The sequence below is a fragment of the Pithys albifrons genome, chromosome 23, assembly GCF_047495875.1.
Source record: "Pithys albifrons albifrons isolate INPA30051 chromosome 23, PitAlb_v1, whole genome shotgun sequence".
Lineage (NCBI taxonomy): Eukaryota > Metazoa > Chordata > Aves > Passeriformes > Thamnophilidae > Pithys > Pithys albifrons.
The window spans coordinates 3,306,158-3,330,220 of NC_092480.1; the positions used below are offsets into that span (position 1 = coordinate 3,306,158).

A 24,063-nucleotide genomic window follows, 5' to 3' on the forward strand; every position below is an offset into this window, starting at 1 on the left:
GGAGCAAAAATTCCAGTGCCAAGCATCACCTCCCTATCTGTCACTATTAATATCCTGGCAGGCTCCCAAAATGGGTGGAATGTCTTACTTTGTTGCATTTAAACTTCACTGGGTGTCTTGTTTTTCCTTTTTGTATCAAAGAAACTGGGTAACACTGCTGGATTCCTTATGAGCCCTGCTGCTTCCACCTCCTCACCTTCTCTCCTCCCCAGTTCTTCAGCAGGAGCACATGTGAGAAACCAGGGAGCTGAGGCAATGCCAGAACAGCCCACATTGAGATTCCCACACCTCTTCCAAAACAAAAGGTGAGGGATGCTCTGTGACTGCCCAGGAAAAACTCAGGTGTAGGAGATGCCCACCCAGCCAGAAAAGAACATTTTGGGCAGGCAATGGGCAACAAGGGTATGGCTGTGGCACTGTCTGACCCTGTTACGCTCTCCCTCCTGCAGTGACACAGCTCCATTGGGAACACCAAAGCCAGCAATGCCACGGCCACAGAGGCTTCGGTGCCCGTGGGGGGCAAACTCAGGCTGGTGATGGCAAGGGCCACATTCCTGATGATGCAGGATGATGCCTGGGCCAGGACAGGGGGACAGGTGTCAGATGCAGCTTGGACCAAAGTGGGAAAAACAGCCTTTTCTTATTATTGTTGTAATTAAAAGAAAATAATTCACTTTTATGTGTCCAGAGGGGCACAGGGGCTGCTGGGGTAGGGAGCAGGGAGAACGGCACCCGTGGCTAGGGGATGCTTGGGGGCTGCTTGGGGAGGAACGTGGCTGGACACACGGATGGACACAGACAGACACATGGACACATGGTCGGACAGATGGACACACGGACATATGGCTGGAGGCATGGACACTCAGACACATAGCTGGACACACGGATGCACAGACAGATAGACACATGGACACACGGCTGGACACACAGATGGATAGACATATGGACATACAGATGGATGGACACACGGACACATGGATTGATGGACACATGGACACACGGACCCACGGATGGATGGGCACACGGACACATGGCCGGGCACACGGACACATGGATGGACGGACACACGGACACACGGCCGGACACACAGATGGATGGACACACGGATAGACACACGGATGAATGGACACACGGCCGGACGCTCGGACACAGGGATGGATGGACACACGGATGAACGGACCCACGGACCCACGGTCGGACACACGGACACAGGGATGGACGGACACACGGACACACGGACGGACACACGGACACAGGGATGGACGGACACACGGACACGCGGCCGGACACACGGACACAGGGATGGACGGACACACGGACACATGGCCGGGCACACGGACACATGGATGGACGGACACACGGACACGCGGCCGGGCTATCGGACGGGGCGGCGCGGTCGGATACCGGGCTGGCCGCGCGTGCGCGCTGTGCGGCGACGGCGCCGCTGCCGGCGGGCCCATGACGGGCGAGCTGCGGGCCCGGGGAGGCGGCGGCGGCGGCGGCGGCGGAGGGGTGAGACCGGGGAAACACCGGGGGGAGACCTGGGGGGAGACCTGGGGGGCGGGAGGGGGGCGGTGACTCCGCGCGGGGCCCATCCCGGCCCGGCTCTCCCGCCCCGCTCCGCCCCCAGCCCGCCGCGCTGCCCCGGCCCACCCGGCCACAACGGGCCCGATCCGCGCGTGTTGTGCCGTTGCGGTAACGGGCCCCGAGCAGCGGCCGGGCCTCGGGCACTGCTGCTCTGCAGGCGGCGGGAACGCCGCTGAACGACATCTCCCGGGGCTCCGTAGCAAAACTGTTGCGCCCGAACTTCGGAGCGCTGCCCGCTTTGTCCCGGGAGGGCCCGGTCCCGCTCCGGCCCCAGGCCGTGGCAGCGCCCAGGACCCCAGAGATGCGCGTCAGAGAGGTCAGAGCCACAGCCATGAGGGGGATGAGGGTACCAGCCCTTTGGCTGTGCGGTGGAAGTGGCATTAGTGGGGCAGCCGTGCCCTGGTCGTGCGGGGCCGGTGACCGGGTGGTGCCCTCTGCTTCTTCCCATGATGGACACTGGTTTGTGAAAGCCTCGGCCAGGAGGTTGGTCTCCTCTCCCAGGCACTCAGCAATAGGACAAGGGGGCACAGCCTCAAGCTCTGCCAGGGGAAATTGGAGATCAGAAAGAAATTCTTTGCAGAGAGAGTGCTCAGGCATTGGAATGGGCTGCCCAGAGAGGGGGTGGATTCCCCATCCCTGGAGGTTTTTAAAGTGAGATTGGCCGTGGCACTGAGTGCCATGATCTGGTAAAGGGAGTGGAGTTGGACCAAGGGTTGGACTTGATGATCTCGGAGGTCTTTTCCAACCCAATCCTTTCTATGATTCTATGAACACAGGCTTTGTTCCTGCCGCTGCCTGCAGATTTCCAGCCCTCTGTGTCCGTTTTTCCCCACGATAAAAAGTGTGGCTGAGATGCGGAGCATGAGGGGTGAGGTTCTCTGCCTCTTTGGTGCCACCACCTTCCTCCTCCTTGCGTGTGGTTATTTCTGGAACCCCCTTGAACTCTTACACTGTATTTGCTCCCTTCCCCTTTTGCTGTTTCTCATCAAAACAAACTTCTGAGCATGGTCACCTCAGAGCAAGGAAAACGCAAATCCCTTCTTTTCCATCGCTCCTGGCCAGCCTTGTGATTTTTATCTTTCATAATCTCCTTCCTCTCAGCATCTTGGTTTTGTGCTCATCTCCTGTTGCTGTAATTTAATACTAATAGGATTTGTGTTTGGGCTGTTATTTTTCAGCAGGTAGGGCTTTGGTTTGGTTTGGGTTTCCAAGTGCAGGGTGTGTTAGCAGCAGCAGCACGCTGGTGTTAATTACCAGCTACAGAGCTTGTTTTATAACCCCATGGTGTGTAACCTCAGGCAGCAATAACCAGACTAGTTATGGCAACAAAACCACAGACTCCCCAAAATCTTGACAAATTAGTTGCATAGAGTGTGTTTCCCAGTGGCTTTTGTGGGCTGCCAGGCAGCCACAACCCTCCTAAAACTGGTATGGGATAAGCTCTTCACTGTTAACACAAACCTTTTCTTAAAGGCTGAATAAAATCACACTGGAATCATTGGAATATTAAGTGGTAACTTAGAGCAGAGGATCCCAGTAATTGGCTTTTATTCTTATGGCAGCCCCGCAGCCTTTGTGAGTTCTCCTTTTGGTGGAGCAGAAGACAATCCAGAAAATCGTGCCCTGTCTTGCCTCAGATTTCATTATTGTATTGCAGTTTAATGGCAAGGGTGCTTTTTTTTTCCTCCACTGGAAAAATCCGCCCTGCAGCATTAAGGTGGGGTCAGTGTGTGCTAAGGCAGCAAAATTAGCAACATGATTTAAGTGGTTTGCCTTTGTGAGAGTGTGCCTGCCCTGTTGCAGCCTTGGCTCCTCATCGGGCAGCTCCTGGGGCATTTCAGTGTGTCTTGGCCCTTGTCAGGAATAAAAAAGTATATGGGACAAGTTGGGGGAGTGTGCACAGGCACACATGCTCCTTCTTGTAAAAGTTTTAGGTGGGACTACCATGAAGAACTTGCCAGGGGGATTCCCACCCAAAATAATGCAGAAGGTTTTTTGTTTCAATGGCTGTCTTTGTGTTTGGAGTAGCATTTGTCACCAGGGCGAGTGAGGGGCTCAGAAAAGTAGTTCACTCACTACTGACTGGATGGAACTTGTGCTCCAGTGGCCTGAAAGCATCTTACATTTTTTTTCTCAATGATGAGAGTAAGTAGAAACTTGAGTTTATTTTCCTGCAGCTTTGCTGGTTAAGGTTGATTAAATGTATGATCTTAAGGAGCTGGAATTGATGGGGTTGTGCTGTCAGCAGTATCCTGGATAGCCTTTGTAAATCAGGAAGTTGTTGCTATGTGATGTCCTTCTCATACCACGTGCTATGGAGCCACATGTCAGTTGTCACCCAGGCTGAACCACTGGCAGCAGCATCAGCTGAACTGTGGCTGTGAATGGGGTGGTGGGACCCCCAGCTCTGAGGGGCTCCTTGTGGAGAGCTGCTTCTCCTGGTAGCCATTGACTGAGGTTATTGGTGGCTTAGCAAGTGCAGTGACCATCCTGTAGTAAGCCAAGGCTGCAAAGATTTTATAATTCCAGTAAAGAGAATTTCTGTAATCATATGTTTTAAGTGCCTGAACCAGCCAGTGGACAGTTTGTGAACTGTAACTTGGGGACCTGAACAGTGAGTGTCTGGCCAAACCGTGAGTGGCCTGTGTGGAGGAGGAAGGAGGAGCGATAACAGCCTTCCAGGCCCCCACTCTGACACCTTATTGTCAGTGAAACGTGACTCCCAGAAATGGCATGTGCCACCAGACTGAAAATAGCTCCCACCAGTGCCCTGGGAGCAGGCAGCCACCTTATATGTCCCTCTGCACATGCTGCTGCCTCGGGGGGTGGGGGAGCCCCTTCCCACCATGGCTATGGCACATCCGACAGCAGGGGTAGCCTGTCCTCCCAGGCCTGCCTGTGTTCTCTTGAGGACACAGCAGACTGAATGTTAGTCTGTGAATTTAGGAGGAAAATACCTGAGTCCGATGTTCAAGCTGATGTTGGTATTTCCCTCAAGCAAGGATTACCTTGCTTGAAGTGTGGGGAGAGAACTCCAAGCAGAATGACTGGAGAAGAGCAGGGGACTGGCCTGTTGGAATGAAAAATATAGGAAATACATGTTGGTTTAGTGCTGTTATACAGGTAACCTGTGACTGGGCTTGTGTGTCACTCTGTCAGCAGAAAGGAGAGAAAGGAACAGTGCTCCAGTGAGCCCTCAGCCAGCCTTGCAGAAGCAGCTTGATGTCCATCCTGGTCACCTTTTCACAGGAGCTTTCTTTTATTTCTTGCACATAGGATTGCCAGATGCTCTTAAACCAGATGAAAGAGATCACAGGAATTCAGGATTCAGCATTCCTGCTCGCGGCTCTTAAGGTTTGTGTATACTGACATTGTTCTGGGGAAAGAGAGCTCTGAATTTGCCCAAAAAGTCAGGTAAGTTCAGGCTCTCCCCAAACATAACACACAGGCTGGATGTTTGCTGGTGTGTCTGTGAGCTGAGGATGAGCTGGCCCTTGTTGGAATGGGTGGTGCGTGGCCTGTGGGAGCTATCCAGGAACAGTCTGGATGCCCGAGAGGCAAAGGGTAAATCCATTGCTACTTTTCTGCTCTTTGTGGGTGCTTCCTTTTTCTGCTGTCATTCTGGTAGGCTGCTAACGGAGACCTGATGGAGGCAGTCACCTTCCTGACAGAGGAGCACGCCCAGGAGCCGGGGCGGGATGTGGCTGCTGCAGAGCCGTCTGACTGGGAGGGGAGCGCTGTGGGGAAAGAGCTCCCACAGAGTAAGTCCTTTGCCTCTGCTCACTCTTATGGCTTCACATGTCTGTGTGAGCTCACAGGGGAAGGATCTGTCCTCCCAGCTTCTGCCACCACATCTCCAGCTCCTGTTCTGCTGCAGTTCTGATTTTGCCAGTACACTTAATAGTGTTTTAGTCATGTTTGTAGGTGACACGGCACAGTTACAAAGCTGATGTTGCCATTTCATTCTTTCAAGAGTTCTGAACTGTTCCCTTAAGCTCTGAATTTGGCTGTAAGGAAATGTGGGCACAGAACACATCTGTGTGGTGTGCCCTGTTCTCTTCATCCAGCCCTCTCAGTGCCTCTTGTGCCTGGCATGATCCAAACGGGGATTTCTGTTTAAAACCTGAGCTAGAAAATTTTGCTCATATCAATTGCAAAACTGTATTTGTGCAGTGTGATGTTTTCTAGAGGTTTCTTTTACAGAGAACATTTGCTGCTGGTGGTGGGAGACTAATCAGAATGCTGCATCCTCTTTTAGGTGCTAGTGCTGCACCTGCCCCTCACAAACAAGACAACCTCTGCACAGGCAGTGCTGTCAGACCACCGGAATCACCAAAAGCTCCAGCTGCAGAAAGGGATGTGGCCGAAAGATCAACGAGGCCAGAAACAGGCTCTGGTTTTCCCAGGTATCATAAGTGGGTTCTTAAGCTGAGCAAACATGGATTACTTACCAGGTGGACACCTGCTACCTGGAGGGGAGTGTGATTCCCATAGGTGTTGGGAATCTTCAGGGACTGTGTTACAGCACAGTGTTCATCTCTCGTGACAGACCACAGGACGTGCATTCTGCTGAAAACAAAAACCGCTCCAAAAGGAAACGCTGTGAGGTGTGGGGAGGGAATTCCAAGCAGAATGACTGGAGAAGAGCAGGCGACTGGCCTGTTGGAATGAAAAATATAGGAAATACGTGTTGGTTTAGTGCTGTTATACAGGTAACCTGTAAGAATGTTCTCTGTCTCTGATAACAAACTTGCTGCAGTCTTGGAGTCAAAATGTTTCTCAGTTAGAAGTAAATGTGCAGGAGCTCTGTGAAGGGATCATCATATGCAGATGAGTGAATGTGACCCTGCTCAAATACAGAAACTTCTGGGTTTATTTTATGTGACTGTGATGTGTTCTGGGCCTGCACAGAAAGAGCCATAGAGCAGTTAGACAGGCTTTGCTTAAAGATAGATACAGATACAGAGAATCTGTGTGTCCATACCCAGAGCTTTGTGCAGCGATGGCCAAGTGCCTACTGAATGATAGAAGCTTGCCTGGCAAAATGAGCTGATAATTTAATTTTACTGCAGTTATTGTTGGCTCCATAACACATGGTGTATCATATTCCAGTTAATGGAATACACAGGCATAGATGCTTGGACAAATAAACAGCTAGGCAGAGTATATTATTAGTGATGACCTAAAGAAGAGACAGCAGTAAGTGGAACTGAGCAGATTTGTGTCTCCTAACAATTTCACGTCATCAGAGAGATGTTAATCATTTGTCTCCATCTCTGAGAAGTAAGAAAGCTGCAAATGGGCCTTTCTCACTATGGCTTGTTCTTGGGTACTTTTCTGAACCTGCCTGTGCAGAATAGAATGCTCTTTCCTAAAATGGTAATATCTGTCCTAGAAGTGTCAGGATGAGGTTTTGTCCTTGGGTGGGTACCAACACACTGTTCCAGCACAGGGGCTGTAAATGTGTGTTCAGTAACACAGGGCCGTGGGGGAGTGAGAAGTTCACAAAATAAACCTGTAAGTTCAGAGAGTGACAACGAGACATCAAATTGCAGTGAGTCCAATCCTTGCAGATGCTGACTGGGCTTTTCCTCTCCTCTCCTTTCAGTCTCTGTTTCAGTTGCCAGAATTCCGGAGGCTGGTCCTTGGATACTCCCTTCCACAGAATGTCCTTGAAAGTTGTCATAGTCACACTGTAAGTTTTTGATTCAGTAGCACTATCTACTTTCCCTCTTTTGTGGTGTAGCATTTTGCTCTTTCTATAAGCAGATTTAATTTGGGGCCGTCTGTGTCTCCTGTGCCTGTGTAAATGGCTTTAAAATCATCTGGCTGTGTTAAAGACAAAATTTGGGAAATAATTCTCAAAGACAGAATCAGGATAGAAAAATAAAGAGCTGCTTCTCGTACCACTGCCCTCTAGAGTCTTTAACTGCCATGTGGGGAGAAATCTTTTCCCTAAAGGTTTTGTTTTGGTTAAGTTTTTTCTCCCATATGTCTGTTGAGAGAAAAGATTTGGATTCCCAGAAATGACACTGCATGTCTTCCTGCTTTTGTCCTCTTTTGTGTCACTTCTTCTCTTGGTTTTTGGGTACCTCTTACAATATGTCCATGTGGTGTTCTGTAGCACTTAGTTTTAAGATGCTGGTTGTTTTTTGGGTTGCAGAAAATCTTTGGCTTTTCTTCTTTTTGCCATGCAGGGAAAAAGAAATATTGCATTCATGCAAGAACTTCAGTGCCTGTTTGCATTAATGCTGGGGACACAGCGCAAGTTCGTAGACCCTTCTGCAGCACTGGAACTACTGAGGGACGTGTTTAGATCCACTGAAGAACCACAGGTAAAACCACATTAGAATTGCCTTTTGCTCTCTTTGAACCAGCAGTCACAGCCACAGCAATCCCATTTCACTTCATCCTGCTGCCTCGTCCCATGTTTGTCAGCCGACAAGCAGCTGTCCCTGTGTCATTTAGGCAGAATGTACGTGCGTGCTAATTAACCAGCCAGCGTAGCACGGCACTACCCAGTGCCATCTGCGTAGTCGGGTAGAGATCACAGTAATTTCCTCTGATCTAGTGTTCAAACGAGCAGAGTGTTCATTATCAGTCTAAATCAGCACAGCTTTTCAGCCTCATACATTACAGCAGTACCAGTTGGATTGTGTTCAGTGGGTCTGTGACACCAGCAGAGCAGGGGAACACTTTCTGGTGGGTGCCACTGTGATTGACTCTCCAATTCTGTCTCTCTTTCAGCAAGATGTGAGTGAATTTACGCACAAACTACTGGACTGGCTGGAGGACACGTTCCAGCTCACTGTGAATGCCACGTAAGTTCTGTGTGACCTCTGGAGTCTGACCTGACTCTAAGAAGAGTTTTAGTAAATAAGAGGACTTTACATGAAAATTCTGAGCAAATGAGGGTTCTTTCTTTGCTGTGGATGAGGCTGTTTAAGCTCAAAATGTCCTTACAAAGCATGATGTTCACATCTCCTGTTCATGAGCGTGGGACTTCACTTAGTGCCCATGTGGCCTGTGGAGTACATGAGCTTTTGAGGGGAGTTTGGCAGAGCTGATGAACAGGAAAGCTCTGGATGTTTGGAACTGCATTTCAAAAGCTGGCACCTTAACATTTTAGCCCCTTGCCAGTGCAGGTGTTGTGATGTGTGTTAGAGCACGAGTAGCTTCCTCTGAATGGATAGAAAACTGTACTTTTGCCTATAGGCTCCCATGCACAGGCTTAGATTACAACTTGAGGGGCTTTTGCAGCCTCCAGCTGCAAATGAACATGTGCTTTTGCTTTCTGAAACAGGAGCCCTGGGGACAAATCCAAAAACCCAATGGTGCAGCTTTTCTATGGGACTTGCCTGACAGAGGGTGTCCACAAGGGTGAGTTAAGGCTTTGGTAGACTCAACTTTTTAACTCATTTGAGTGTTTCACAGTTAGCCAGAGTTTTTTGTTCTCTTGAATTATCTCATGGTTTCTGTGTGGTTTCCATCATCCAGGCAACACTTTTTCCAAGATTGAGACCTTTGGTCAGTATCCCCTTCAGGTAAATGGTTATCGGAACTTGAATGAGTGCTTGGAAGGAGCCATGGTGGAGGGAGAGATGGATGAGGCAACAGCATCTCAGTCAGTGAAGTATGGACAGGAGGTTAGTTCTGCCTTTTTTTGTTGAGCCATTGGTTACCTGCTGCAGAAAAGTGCAGCACACACAGCACAGAGGTATCTCTGATAACTTTAAATGGCAACTGTGAGTGTTCCCTAAGAAATTAAAACAAAATATTGTCTGGATACCTGGAATTTCTTATAAATGTCTGTTAGTGTTACATGGTGAGACAGTAAGCCTTTGCTGGTTTGTAATGATATGTCCTATATAACCAGTTCAAGGAGTTTATTTTTAATTGCAAAGGTCTGCTTCTGAATGAAGTGTGATGAAGTCTCTCTCTTTCTGTTGAAGCCTGCCTGTACCTGAGCAGGGGGAGACCTACTGCCTCCCTGTTTTCGGAGGGTAAAAGTGCAGTGCTTAACTCCATGGTATGCCATTTGGAATTTGTCTCTTTCTCCCTCTTATACCATGTGTGGTCTGGGATTTTTCTTCTTGCTTTCACTTGTGTTTTCTGACTATGATAATTTTTTTTCTTCCTTTTTTTTTAAATCTTACTGATCACAAACCAATCATAAAATAGTTAGTTGCAGCAAACTAGAAGGTGAAGTGCAGCATTACAATCAGCATCCTCTGTATAAGTGCAGCTGGAGTTAGCTTGGAGAAAGGCTGGGAAACAACATGAAGACATTGGCAAAGGTGTCTGGTGTAGGTGGGGCTGTGAAAGGTATTTCAGCTCTATGAGAAATTGTGTTGCTGTGGTTTAAAATAGCAAAGGAGAAATGGAGTCCTAGGCAAGTGAGCCCTGTTCCAACTCTAGACTCAAATATTTTTTCTGGGTTTTCATTGTTCCTGCCTGAAGGCATTCAGGTGTGTTTACAGGGGATGTGGGTCAAGTGTTGTGGGCTGGCACTGGAGACTAAAAGAGGTAGCAGCATATCAGGCAGGTTCATTTCAATCAAAGCTTTTTAGTTCCTCTAAATCCTTTTCCCAAAACTAAGGAAAATTTGACCAGTCATGGAGTTGTTTTAATTGTTCTTTGCACAGATAGAAAAAAAAGGCTGTGATTTAATTTCTGAGATATCTGACTGGAAAAACTGTGCATCCTAGTTTCCCTTTCTAGGATGTGGTGGCTAGAGGGTGGCATGATTGGGAGCTTTCCTTTCTCCCAGACTAGTAATCATTCCTCCTCTGTGGTTGTGGGCTGGCCTCTCAGAAACCTCTGGTTGTGGGGAAGGTTTATTGTGGCAGCACATCTGCTATGAATCCCACAAAGGAAAATGAACTTAGTGTGCTCATCCCAAGTCCAGAGAGGGGCATGGAGTGGGTGGTGCCAAGCTAAGATAGGTGGAGGAAGTTTCTGGCAGTGGATGCTGAAAGTATTTGTGAACTCAAGAGAGAGAAAGTGTAAATTCAGCTGCGAATTCTTCTTTCAGCATGGCTCTTGGAAGCAGTGTAGGAAGCTATAGAAAGTGAGGGTCTTCTCTGAGTCCCCTAAATCGAGTAGTCTGTAAATAGCCTGAGAGAGGATAAGGAATCCAGTGCTGTGGGAGGACTCCAGGTTTGTTCATCACTGCATGTGATCTTGGAAAAGAGCTCTCTTGGGGCCTCTTAGCTGTGTAGCCTCTGACAATTTGTGAAATTCAGTGCTGGACTTCTTAGTAATCCATCAAGCTGGATGCATCAGACAATGACAAGTAACTTTAAGAGCAATTGTGAGGCTTTCTCACAGTAAAAATGTAAAATGGAAGCATAAATTTTTATCTTGTAAAATTTGCCTTTCTGACTAGTCACTTCACAAACAAACCTGATTCAGTGCCTAAAGATGGAGACATCAAAATCAGTCTATAATCATGTAGTATCAGTCTAAAATGTGCCATTAGCAGTCATCTTAAAACAAGTCCCTTTGGGGGCATTTCTGCTTTTGTTACAGCGCTGGTTTACAAAACTCCCACCAGTTCTGACCTTTGAACTCTCCCGATTTGAGTTCAATCAGTCACTAGGACAGCCAGAGAAAATTCACACCAAGCTAGAGTTTCCCCAGACTATTTATATGGACAGGTGAGTTGCCTTGTTGTACAGTATGTTTAAAGCTATTGCTTTATTGTAAATAGAGAAATTAAGAAGGTTGTTTGGATGAGTAAGGAAAGATTCTAAAATATTTACAAAAGGTTGTGGAAGTTAGAAGTAAACAAATCTCACCCTGCTGGGGGGGCTCTGTATTTCCTTTTAGGTACCTCTACTGCAATAAGGAGCTTATTCAGATGAAGAGAGAAGAAATTAAGAGATTGAAGGATAAAATGGTGACTCTGCAGCAGAAACTGGAAAGGTGAGTAGTCAGTTGGCTTTATTTTTGTGCCCTCTGGAAGTGTGCAAATGTTTCCTTTTAAACGAGCTTTCCAATAGCAGAGAAACTTGTAGGGGAAGGAGGAAAAGTACTGGGTTTGTTCCCAGATGGGTGGAGAGAGGAAGTGTGGATTCGAAAGCAAACCTGTTGCTGGGGTTGGTTTCTAACTATTACTGATACTGTTACAGGGATAAATTCTTTAAAGAGTACAGTTGCCCCTGTAGGAGCATTGGCAGGGGAGACGAGGAAGCCCAGTAGTTCATTAAAAAGAGCCTGTGTTACTGTGTGTGTTTTAAAGATCCCCTCCTGCTTAGAGTTCGGCATTATTCACGGGAGAAGGAAGGAGATTGATAGGGAAGACCTGGTTTGGGGACAACCACAAGATTTCATGTCTCAGTGCTTTGTGTAGAAGTGTGGAAGTCACTTGCAGTTGGTGTTTTAAAGTGCCATTTCTGTGGCCAAGTGGCAGCAGAGGGTTGTCCTGTGTCAGCCCCTGCAGCATCTGTGCTTGGGGGTGTTCTGGTGGGCAGCGAGACACCAGGGTGTAACCAGGCCCATGTGCAGCATCCCACAGCCTGGGGATTGTCTGCAGATTGGTGCTGTCTTTTCTGTTTGTGGCCAAAACCTGCTGATAGGACGTGGCTTGTGGCTGCTGCTGAGCCATGTCCGCAGGCTCAGGGCTTTCAAGGTCCCCTTCTTCCTTCACTTGCTAAACTGTCTTCATCCCAACCCAGGAGTTTTCTCCCCTCTTGCTCTTCTCTTGCCTCCTGAGGTTTAACCTGTGTCATTCCTTCAATCACAGAATCACAGACTATTCTGATTTGGAAGGGACCCACAAGGATCATCGAGTCCAACTCTTAAGTCAATGGCCCACATAGGGGATTGAACCCATGACCTTGGCATTATTACAACAAGTTTTACCCAACTGAGTTAATCTCAGAGTATAATCATGCAACATCTTGCATTTCTCCCTAGGTACATGGAATATGGCTCTGGCCCAGCCCGCTTCCCACTGCCTGACATGCTGCAATATGTGCTCGAGTTCGTCACCACAAAGCCAGCTGTGGCTGGTTCCTCTGCTCAGGGCTCTCAGACAACACTCCTGCACTCCCAAGCCAAGCCTCACGTTTTGGATGTGCTTTCACAGCCAAATGGGTCAGTAAACACAAATAAAAAGGGTTCACAGGAGAACACTTCACCTCCCAGCTAAATGCTCCTTGTTGGCATTCCAAAAGTGGGTTGTTTTTCTGGGCACTCTGAGCATGATGCTGTAATATACAAGTGCTTGTGCAGTTAGTGGGTCACTGCTGTGCTGGTCATTTGGTTCTGAAGGTGTAAATAGAATATTGCATCTAGTCTGCTCTTTCTCCTTGTTCAAAAGCATCCCCATACTCCTTGTCTAAACAGCAATTCTGGGTTAAATTATGTGCTCCTTTTGGTTAGGCTACTCATTTTTTTGCTTCATCAACCAGTAAATTAGAGCAGTATTGGATTATTATAACCCTGGCCAGCATGGTTGATTTAACACTATAAATTAAGCTGAGTAAATACACGAGTTTCTTAGTAGTAATGGAAGAGATTTTTAGAATTGCTCATTGTGCATCTGTACATACAGAGTTCTATAAGAATTCTCCTTTGTATTTGTCCTATATTTTAGTTTGGTTTGTGAAGGCAGAAGCACCTTTCAATGTACTCATTCCCTTTACATTTTGTACCACCCTGGAAGGGAAATCCTGCTCCAGCTGAGGAGTTAGGTTTCTTTTCCAAAGAGGGAAAAAGTAAGAGAAAGATTGAAAAACATGTCCATTGCTCTTGGATTTTGCTCCACAGCATATTAGAAACTACAGATACTGGTGCTGAAGATGGAACTTGCTTTCTGGCAAATTCTCCACCACAGCAAAACTCTGTTATGGAGATCCAGCCTTCTGTTCCACCGGCAGAACTGTCGGAACGTCCAGCTCCCCACGTGGTCTCCGAGGAGGAGCTGACCCTGGTTCAGACCTGTCTGCAGCGGTGGAGAAATGAGATCGAACAAGATGTGCAAGGTTGGCCCCAAAAGCATTTGTAGTGGTTTTTTCCCCTGAATTCCAGCTTGGTTTCCCCTCTGTTGCTTCACAGCCTGAACCACAAATAATCTTGTCCCTGTTTGAGCTCTGGTGTTGAGTAGATCTCATAGTTCCTGCCCTACTTCAAACTCCTGAAAGAGGTTGGCATAGCCTGACAAGTAGTCATTAATTTTTAGGCATTTTTCTCATTGATGATGTTCTTGGCAGATCTGAAGGAGTCCATTGCCAGAATCAACCTGTCCATCGAACAAATGTTCCTTGACCCTCTCCTCCGACAGGTAAGAAATGCAGCTTCAGTATTTAAATATTAAATCAGTGTTCCTGATACTTGGTTTGTTAGTACCTGTCAGTTTAAATTGCCCTCCTCAATGCATTTTAAAACTTCCAGTGATGAAGCAAAGAACAATTCATGAAAATCTGTGACCCTGGGATCAGCTCAATTGGTTAAAACTTGGTTGTAGTAATGCCAAGGTCATGGGTTCAATCCCCTGTGTGGGCCATTGACTGAAGAGTTGGACTCAATGATCCTTGTGGATCCTTTCCAACTCAGAATAGTCTGTGATTCTGTGATTCTTTCCTTGAAAGTCAGTTCTTTGTAGGATATTTATCATATTGCTCAAGTCTTGTGCCAGGCTACAGCTGTGAACAGCCCTGCTGTTTGTGCACAGAGATCAGGCAGGGTCAGCACATCTGAATGGTGTGTGTGTGTCACTTTGCAGGTTCCCTATCATTTGCACGCAGTCCTGGTCCATGAAGGGCAAGCAAATGCTGGGCACTACTGGGCCTTCATATACAACCAGCCTCGGAAAAGGTGGCTCAAATACAACGACATCTCAGTGACAGAATCATCCTGGGAAGAGCTGGAGCGAGAGTCGTTCGGAGGCTTGAGGAATGCCAGTGCCTACTGCCTGATGTACATCAGTGACCAGGTGTCCTGTGTTGGTGCAGGTACTGACCCACAGGTCCTGGTTAAGGAGACATTCACATATTGGGGTGATCGTTATAGAATCATAGAATGGATTGGGTTGGAAAAGCCTTTCGAGATCATCAAGTCCAACCCTTGCTCCAACTCCACTCCCTTTACCAGATCATGGCACTCAGTGCCATGGCCAAGCTCAGGTTAAAAACCTCCAGGGATGGGGAATCCACCCCCTCTCTGGGCAGCCCATTCCAATGCCTGATTACTCTCTCTGGAAAGATTTTTTTCTGATCTCCAACTTCAGTTTGCCCTGGCAGAGCTTGAGCCTGTGTCCCCTTGTCCTATTGCTGAGTGCCTGGGAGAAGAGACCAACCCCCACCTGGCTAGAACTTCCCTTCAGGGAGTTCCTCAGCTTCCCTATGGCACAGATGTCATTTGGCAAAGCACAAAACTTTACCCTAGGTGGGAGTGAAATAATCTGCTTTGTACACAATTCATTTGTAAATCACTGATAGGATTGAAAACTGCAGGGAGAGCCATCCAGGTGAGATTTGGAACAGCACCTCGTGTGTTATTAATGTGTGTACAGACTCAGGCTCCCCTTCTGCCACGTTCAACATGTAATGTTGGTGTTCTTCAGTTTGACTCTTCTTAGAGTTTATATCCAAGTGTTTGTTTTCTGAGGGCATGTGAAACACCTGCTACTTTATCTCTCCCATTTTTATGACACTTCCTGACTCATTTACTTGAGTTTTGGTGATGCTGTTACATGGACCATAAACAGGCTCTTTCTTGTGCAGCCTTTCCCTGTGCATTAAGTAACAGTATCTGAGTGGCTCAGACTTACAAGTGTGTTTGCAGTGCCAATGTATAAATAGTTTTGTGGAGAAATTGCTGTGCACGTGGCACTAGACATGGCAAACAGCTGTACAACAACCCAATAATTTCATCCATGGCTCATTTTGATGTAATAAATAGAAACAATGGAGAACTGTCATTCTGTTCATTGCTAAATGTGGCTGATAAAGACCTGAAGGTTGTTCTTTGTCTATTTTCCTATGACAGTTCTGAAATGAACCCATGGGGTGTTTTTTTCTCCTATTTAATCCAATTTTTGTTGATTTTTAAAGATGCATTGCTTTTGCACTGGGTGCATAAGAAATATCTGCTGTAGAGAATTGCCATTTGCTTTTGGTAAATTTTAGGTCTTGTGTAAAGCTGATGCAATGTGGGGTTTGTGCTATATTAAAAGTGAATATTGCAGTAGATGTAAAAAGTGCTGAGAAATACCAGCATGACACTCGTACTGGGGACCCCATGCATGTCCCTACCTTCACCTGCTGTGCAGTGCTGCAGGTGTGACATCTCTGGCTGAGCTGAGAACTTTCCAGCTGTTGGCAGTTCAATGCTGTTCCCTGTATGACTGGAGCCCTTGGGTCAGGATGTGTCTGGCCTTCTGCATCAGCAGGCTCTGGTTTTGAAATTGCTCTGTGTTAAATGCTGTCCAGTGGTAGAACGAAACTGGGTTTTGTTTCAGGTGAAACAAATTTGTCTTTATTTTTGCACCTTTGCTTCTGGATCACCTTAAGTTACAAAGTCAGTAGAAAGTTGGATTTTTTTCCTCCATTTATCCCTCAGCCATTTAGCTTGTGGCTGCTCATAATATTGTGTGTGTATTTAGGATGGTGTCCTGCCACAATGTGCTTCTTTATGCTGGTCTCGTGTTTCCCCCAGATGAGGATGAGGGCCCAGAGGCTGAACAGATCCAGAAAGAAGTGGAAACCTTGTTCCCAGAACTGAGACACTACATCCAGGAGGACAACTGGCGCCTGGAGCAGGAAGCAGAGGAGTGGGAGGAGGAACAATCTTGCAAGATTCCTCAGATGGAGCCTTCACCTGCTTCTGAATCGCAGGATGTCTCTGAGTCAGGACCAGGTAGTCCCACTCTGAATTTGCCAACCTTGCTGGAACCAGTAACAGCACTGGTTTCCAGTGCCATTGTGTTTGAACCTTGCACAAATGTCTCAGAATGCAGGAGAAGCTGTGGCTGAAGCAGCAAAGGCAACTGCTGGAAGCTTTGCCCAGGCAGTACACAAGGCTGTTCTGCTGGTTCTACATGGGCATCCTTCTAGGCTTGTCCCATAAATGCTGTTTCTCATTCACTTAATCATCATGGGCTAATCTCAGTTCATTTCCAGCTCTTTCTTTTTTTCATAAATATCAAGTGGTGGACAAGTGCTGTTCTCTGGAGTGGGAAATGTTCCTTGATAATCCCTGATGACGTGTGCCATTCCCACTGGAAAGGGGTATGCGCACACTCACGTGAAGTGCCTTCACCTCTGGGATGAAGGCAGTGGCTGTGTAAGATGGACAAGCTGCAAAACACTTTAGAACAAGAGAGGAGAAGTCTTGCAGCTGGTGCTCACTGGTACCACTCCTCTGTCGTGACAGATCAGGCATCAGTCTGTGAGCCGGGTGTGCTCTCCCTGTCCTCGGAGCACGCCAGGATTGCCAAGGAGCAGACTGCCAAGGCCATCGCCAACACCGCTGATGCCTACGAGAAGAAGGGTGTTGAGGCAGCTCTGTTTGAGGTAGGAGCTGAGCCCTGGCCCAGGAACCAGCCTCTTCTTGTCTCTGTATTATTCTTCTTGACAGACCTTTGCTTTTCCTATTTCTATGAAGTTCTGTAGCCATGTTTAACTCAGTTGCCTTTGGCTTTCCTGTATTCTGCTTTGGATTTTCTTACTCTCTTCTTTTTCTTCCTGGCCACAGCCCGAGGAGGTAGAGCCACTGAAGGCCCAGCCGGGAGAAACATCCCTCACAGTTCAGGCAGAGCAGCCCCAGGATTCTCAGGAAGCAGAGGCTGCTGCCCAAACTAGCTCACAGGTCTCTGAAGTGGAAATCCCCAGTGTGGGGAAGATTCCCGTTAGATCCGATGCAGACGGATATAACGAGGAGGTACAGATCCCAGTGCAGAGGTTGATTGCTGCTGCTCATTAGCCTGTAGTTTTGTAGTTAGCTGGCTTTGAGCTGCCCTGAGGGTGGGCGTGATAGTGTCTGTCACAGAACAACACCCTGTACAAAGTGTGTTTTCCCGCTGTGGAAAGGAATCAGGACAAACCAAATCGTTCCATAATTCCGTTTCTAAATGTCATTAGAAAAGCAGCTCTGTAAGAGCACTCGATTGGTCAATCTGCACATTGGTCAAAATTGATCCTACCTGGGTTCATTTCTCTGTAAGCCTCTTTGCTGGCTGCAGTTACAGTTCTGTCCCCTCTCTCAGAGACCTTACCCCAGCAGCAGAACTTCCATACTCTTCCCACTGGTTTTGTTTGGTCTTACCACTTAACCACTCTCACACATGTTCAAGGAGTGTTTTGGAAGTTCTCTCTCTTTCACAAGTGCAGTTGGATTTCACACAAACACTGAATCTGTCACTCCTTGAGTATGTTTGACATGTGCTTGTGTGAAGTTGTCACAAGGAACTGCTGTGCCACAGGTGCTGCCCTTGTTTTATATGGCTTGGGAAGATTGAGTGGGACACGGGGGACATGGCCATCAGGCATTACCTTCTCACTTGTTGAATTTACAAATTCAAGGCTTGAAGTGACCAGCCTTTAGATCTTTAAATGCCTAAGAAAAGCCCTGCATGTAAAGTGCATGTGATCAATTGAGTCAGTAGAATGCAACTAACTCACAGCCCCAGTTATTGCATGTGTACTCATACAATTTCCTTTAAACCTTATCTTTTGAAAGTTTCTTCTATTCTTCACCATGCCTTCTCTTCTTTCCCTGTCTGTTACTGTTTTCCTTGTTCTTTTTTGTGTCTGTTCTCCTGCTTTCGTGGTAGGTGATGCTGAGTCCAGCTATGCAAGGTGTCATCCTGGCTATTGCAAAAGCCCGCCAGACCTTTGATCGCGATGGGTCTGAAGCAGGGCTTGTTAAGGTATTGATTTGTTTGCTAAATCCAATAGTATGGATATCTGTTTTCCTAGAATGGAGAATCTGTGCTGTCTTGACAGATCAAGAATGTGAAGGGAACGACTTGTGCAGTTTTTCCTCTAGTTAATGGCCTTTGTCCTGCATTTCAGTTCCTGCTGTCTTACTGTGATGACATATCTGTGGGTTCAAAACTATTTTTAGAACTTCTGATAAAGAAGTCCCTCCTCCCAGAACAAACAGCAACTTTTTTCCTTGCTTTTCTTACTGTGAAATTCAGGTTTTTGGTCTTGAACATGCTCCCTTACTGGGATCTCTCTTATCAAACTTGTCCTTGAGAAAGGTCTGCATGAACAGAGGGATTTGAGAGCATAAGCAATGCTGGATGTTGAAGCTGATGTTAGATTTTACAAGCAGGTAGATTTAACTGAAAATGCCACATGAGAAGAGTCACCCATGCTGGAATATCAATCACAAGGTACTCTGGCACCTCCTGCAGGTACAAGTGTGTTGCAATCGATTTTTGCAGCCTGAGCACTTGCAGGAGGGTTACCAAAACTGTCTGAGGCAGCTGTGCCCCCTCTCCCAAAGGCATTTAGGCTCCCCAGCACTTTTAGAAGCTCACACTTCACGTGCAGGGTTTGCCTGGCTGTGGGGACCGTCAGATTGTAATTGAGGAGTTCATGGGCTTCCATTCACCTCTGGAGTATCACCAGGCTTAGTGTCACCACGGGAATCCCATCCAAGAGGAGAGGTCTGAGCTCCGTGTCGGCTGCTGTGGCATTCCCACAGGCAGACAGGGAGAAGTGTCAGTGTGTGTGTGTGTATCCTGTTGGCAGGCATTCCACGAGGAGTACTCCCGGCTGTACCTGCTCTCCAAAGAGACCCCGACCCCCCAGAACGACGCCCGGTTGCAGCACGTGCTCATCTACTTCCTGCAGAACAACGCTCCGCAGCAGGTGGTGGAACGGACCCTCCTCGAGCAGTTTGCAGACAAAAACCTCAGCTATGATGAACGGTGGGTGCCCAGGATTCCAGGCAAGGCTTTTCCTGCCTGCATGCAGCCAGGGCCACTGTTGTGATTTTTCTCCTCTCTGCTCACATGGAGCAGGTCCATCAGCATCATGAAGGTGGCACGAGCGAAACTGAGGGAAATTGGTCCTGATGATGTTGACATGGAGGAGTACAAGGTAAGAGACCAGAGAACTGCCTCTAATCCTTCACATTATTCCAGCTGGCACTGTCCAAAGTGGGAAATGGAGAGCACTGCATGGAGCTGTGCTGGCAAACCCAGGGTCCACTGTACACCTGTCAGCCATGTGGGTCTGCAGGAGGGTGCTGAGGGAGAAGGAATACACTGGAAATCTGCAGAGCTTGGAGGAGTGTCTGCAGTTGGCTAAATTCATTTATGTGTCACTTATGAGAGATGTTTAATCACTTTAAAGGGTAAAATCTGACACAGGTTAGAATCACAGGGATCCCAAACTGTGCATGTGGGTGTTCTGGGTGAGGCTGACACTCCTTCCCTCCTGCTCCTCACAGAGATGGCACGAGGACTACAGCCTTTTTCGCAAGGTGTCCGTTTACCTGCTGACAGGGTTGGAGCTCTACCAGAATAGAAAGTAAGTTCCTCTAGTTGTGTGTTTGGACAAGATAAGCTGTAACTAAAAGTAAAGGCCACTTTGACAGAACTTCTTTCTGACTCAACAGTGGCCAGTTTGTGTTCAGTCCTGTGTTTGAGGCCAATGGGCTTTCTTTTTTTACCTGCTAAAAGCCTTTTCTTGGATTGATAGTTGACCCAGAAAATAAATAGGCTTTCAGAAATTATTCCTGGATGGAAACAGAATTGAATTTTGAGGTGGTTCACCGTGATAAGCCACGAAATTCAGGCAGGGAAATTGACATGAGGCTGGGCAAGAATGGGTTAGAACTTCCCTGCATTGACCTAATCCCTGTCAGGGGTTTTGTTTTTCCACCTGGGGCAGGGGTTTAGAAGCCAGAAATGTATCAGGGACCCCAAAACACGACCTTCTGCACTTGAAGTGTTCTCTCAAAGTGTAAGTCCTGGACCAGTGCAGAAAATAAACACTAATGAACACATTCTACACTAACTTGGCTTTAAGGGACTCTGCCAAGATGCTTGTTAGGCATTGCAGGCAAAAAGGGAGCAGGAATGACTTGACACTTGTGCTTTTGCAAGGAAATATAGCTTTTCCCATCAGGCCTGATGCTAGTCCAGCAGGAAAGGTTTCCTGAGGTGAGCCAAGGGACTGGCTGCAGTCATGGCTCTGGCAGAGCCCAAGGCCTGCAGAGTTCACCCTCTTCTTCCAGGTACCAGGAGTCGCTCACCTACCTGGTCTACGCCTACCAAAGTAACACCAAGCTGCTGCTGAAGGGAACCAGCCGAGGCGTGAACGAGTCGCTGATCGCCTTGTACAGAAGGAAGTGCCTCCTGGTTTGTATCAAGGAGCTCAGCACTTTTGGAGAGGAGGGGAGGGAGCAGCGGGGACACCGTGGTAGCCAAGGCCAGTGTAACTGTCCCTCCTGTGTCTATTGCTGTGGTTTGCCCCTTGCCAAGTACCAGCAGCAATATGGAAAGCTGGGAAATAGTAATGACAATTCAATGAAAGAATGTGCCATACAGCTCTCAGGGAATCCAGGCAAAGGTAGATCTGGATCTTGGCATTTTAAAACCAGAATTGTGAAGAAGCCGTTGGCGCTCTGTATGTAGCTACAGAGAATTATATGTGTGTGTATGGATATATATCTTTACCAGTTTGTTTTCTGTGGTGTGGTTCATGTGATTAAAGGTGGCTGTGTTACCAGAACCCAGCACCTGGTGCTATTAGTCCTTGTTCTCTGCTGGTGCAGGGCTCAAGCTGGGCCTTTCCTGGCTGGTTATCTGTGGTCCATGCTGGCTCCTTACAAATCTGTCCCCAATTCTCCCTTTACCCCCAGAAGCTGAACGAGGTGGCAGCCTCTCTGTTCATCAGCTGTGAAGAAGCTCATGTGTCAGAGGGTGTGAGCATCCTGAATGAACTGATCATCCCTTGCATGCACCTCATGAACAACTTCGATATCTCCAGAGAGGACCTGGATGCCATCGAGGTCATGAGGAGCCACTGGTGCTCCTATTTGGGACGAGAAGACATGGATGGTAGGAAACAGCTGCTGGCCTTACCTTTGTTCTGTTCATGGGCAGGGCAGTGTCTAGATCTGAACTGGGAAAGAATTAAAGGGCCATTTAAAACATTTCCTTAAATACCTGTATCTGCACTGCAGGGGCCCTTCTGGTTGTGGGAGGAGAAATAAATTTGAATCACCCATTGAATTCTGCTACAGAAGAATTGACTCTTTTGCACTGAACCAAGCTGCAGAAGGATCTCTCTTCCCTGAAATGGGACAGCTGATGTCCCAAGAATGGCTTAGCATTCCCTTGGGTGGCTTGGGCCTTCTGTTAGGGTTTCTCCCTGACTGGGGTACCCAGGGAGGGCAGGTGAATGCAGGCATGCTCAGTGGTGTGGCACACTCCTCTCCAGGGGGTAGGAGCAGGTGTTACCAGAGACCAGGGTTGTGGAAGATGGAATGGGGGAGCAGATTCAGGGCATCTCTCTGTTCTGAAGAGAGTTACATCATTGTAGAGCTGAATGTTGGTTCTTGGCAGTTCTTTTTCTGTACTTCCTTCTGGAGATGGGCTCCTGTGACTCCCCTCAGGTCATTTCTGTTCAGTTAAATTGGTCCTGACCCACCTTGGTCTGTGTGTGGAGGTTTGGGAAGTCCCTGCAGGGTTTTTTGTCACTAGCAGAGGGCAAACTTGCTGAAGGAAAATAATACATAGAAGTTTATGCTCAGAACACTGCTGTAAAAGTTAAAATTGGATACTTTTACCCAGTACAACAGTGTCCTGTTCTCAGGCTAGCCATGACAGCCTTTGCTTATCCAGAGGGTTTTAAAGAACCAGAAGGTGAGTGCCCTGTGCTGCTGTTTCTTCTTCACCTGAGGTGCCTGTGCTGTATCATGCACTCCAGTGGCATTCACATGTCCAGTCCTAGGCACAGATCACCACTGGCAGTGGACAGTGCCTGCTTAGCATCTGCTGAGCTTCCCCATCCGAGAGGGACGGGTTGTGAAGGTTCCATTATCCTCAAATGCACAGTCAGTATTTGAGTGTCTTCCTGAAGCACACAGTGACCTGACAGCCAGTACAACAGTATCCTGGTGGGATGTGGCCCTGGGCAGCCAGGAGGCAGTGGAGCTTCCCTGGCAGAGCCCTGGGCAGGCAGGCAGGACTGGCCGAGCTGGGCAGCAGCTGTTGTGACGCCTCCTCTGCGTCAGCAGCCTCTGCTCATCCCTGTAATGGGCTGGGCAGCTCTCGGTGTGGGTACCAGAGTCTGCGAGAGGCGTCACAGCTCGTCAGCTCGCAGCCTGCAGCCCTCTGCCATCTGTGCCACTGACTGTTTCCTCCTCTTCCCCTTGACAGCAAAGCTGCAGATGAAGCTGGGTGAGCTGCTGCCTCGGCTCCTGGACAGCTCCACCGAGGTCATTATGCTGAAAGAGCCCCCGAAGATCCGGCCCAACTCCCCCTACGACCTCTGCAGCCGCTTTGCGGCCGTGATGGAATCCATTCACGGGGCCTCGGCCGTGACTGTGAAATAGCCCCCGGGCCACTCGCTGTGCCGCAGTGTCACACTGCCAACCTGCCCGGGGCCTCCGTTGGGTACTGCGGGAGCAGGAGAGGAAGAAGAGGGGGCAGTTTGGATTCTGAGCTGTGTTCTTTGTAAATAGAAGAGAATAAAAAGCAGTATTGCACTTCTGAGGCAGAAAGGGAGGCAGTAACACGAAGGACTTGGGCCACTGTTGTAGCCCCAGCAGCACCACAGGGCTCAGCCCAGCTCCAGCGGTTCTTCTGTCCTGACAACTTTCTAGACGCAGCCCTTGGCACAGGAGCCCGGCTCCTCCGTGCTGGGCTGTCAGACACTTTTACAGCTCCCTGAATGGTCACTGCCAGAGGCTGCACGTTCCTGCTGCTTACAGGAGCCCGGGCTGAGTGAGGAGGAGGCAGCGAGGAGCGGCGGTTCACACTGTTGCGTGGGCAGCCCTGCACGCAGCTGCGTGTTGTGGTCAAGCCAAGCAGGCTTTTGCCTTTTGTATTCCAGCTGGCACCAGAAACTACACTGGAGCCTTCCTCAGAGAGGCACAAGCAAATCCTGGGAGTGAGGAGCCAGGACGGGGCTGTGGGTTTGTGCCCAGCGGGAGTTGACTGGCTCGGGGCAATCACACCACCCTGAAGGATATTCCCCTCGTGGCTGGAAGGGAAACTTTTCCTTCTCCCCTCGGGTGGAGTGTCTGGGCTGGATTAGTGCCAATGACAACCGTGAGGGCTCAAATCAACCTGTTGTGTTGGTGGTGGGTTTTTGTGTTGACTGTTAACAAAGTGCCCTATTGCAGGTGTGCTGTACTTGCGTTTGAGCTGCAGCAGCTGTTTTAAGCAAGAAGTTGTAAGTCAGTGGAGGAGGATCCAGTTTGTTGGGACTATGCAGAGTTTTTTAACAGTGCAATAAAAGCTCTCTCCGTGTCTTTATTTTGCTCTGGGATTCTGCCATAAGG

At 48.2% G+C, this 24,063-nt stretch overlaps 1 protein-coding gene across 3 annotated transcripts; it reads left to right on the forward strand.

Annotated features, from left to right (window-relative positions):
* Positions 1–1,438: 1,438 nt before the first annotated feature.
* Positions 1,439–24,050, forward strand: USP28 (ubiquitin specific peptidase 28). Of its 3 annotated transcripts, XM_071576305.1 has the most exons (26): positions 1,439–1,512; positions 4,864–4,941; positions 5,216–5,348; positions 5,846–5,993; positions 6,137–6,299; positions 7,196–7,282; positions 7,785–7,922; positions 8,335–8,408; positions 8,891–8,967; positions 9,085–9,233; positions 11,119–11,246; positions 11,419–11,514; positions 12,508–12,687; positions 13,363–13,577; positions 13,806–13,876; positions 14,318–14,546; positions 16,252–16,452; positions 16,969–17,108; positions 17,290–17,475; positions 18,368–18,463; positions 19,296–19,474; positions 19,568–19,646; positions 19,999–20,078; positions 20,788–20,911; positions 21,415–21,613; positions 22,937–24,050. In XM_071576305.1, the coding sequence occupies exons 1-26, from the start codon at positions 1,459–1,461 to the stop codon at positions 23,110–23,112; spliced, it is 3,480 nt and encodes a 1,159-aa protein (XP_071432406.1). In that variant the 5' UTR covers positions 1,439–1,458; the 3' UTR covers positions 23,113–24,050. The 3 variants fall into 3 exon arrangements, with proteins under 3 accessions (XP_071432406.1, XP_071432407.1, XP_071432408.1); XM_071576306.1 differs by lacking the exons at positions 17,290–17,475; positions 18,368–18,463; XM_071576307.1 differs by lacking the exons at positions 1,439–1,512; positions 4,864–4,941; positions 5,216–5,348; ... (5 more) ...; positions 8,891–8,967; positions 9,085–9,233 and adding an exon at positions 9,541–9,616.
* The last annotated feature ends 13 nt before the right edge of the window (positions 24,051–24,063 follow it).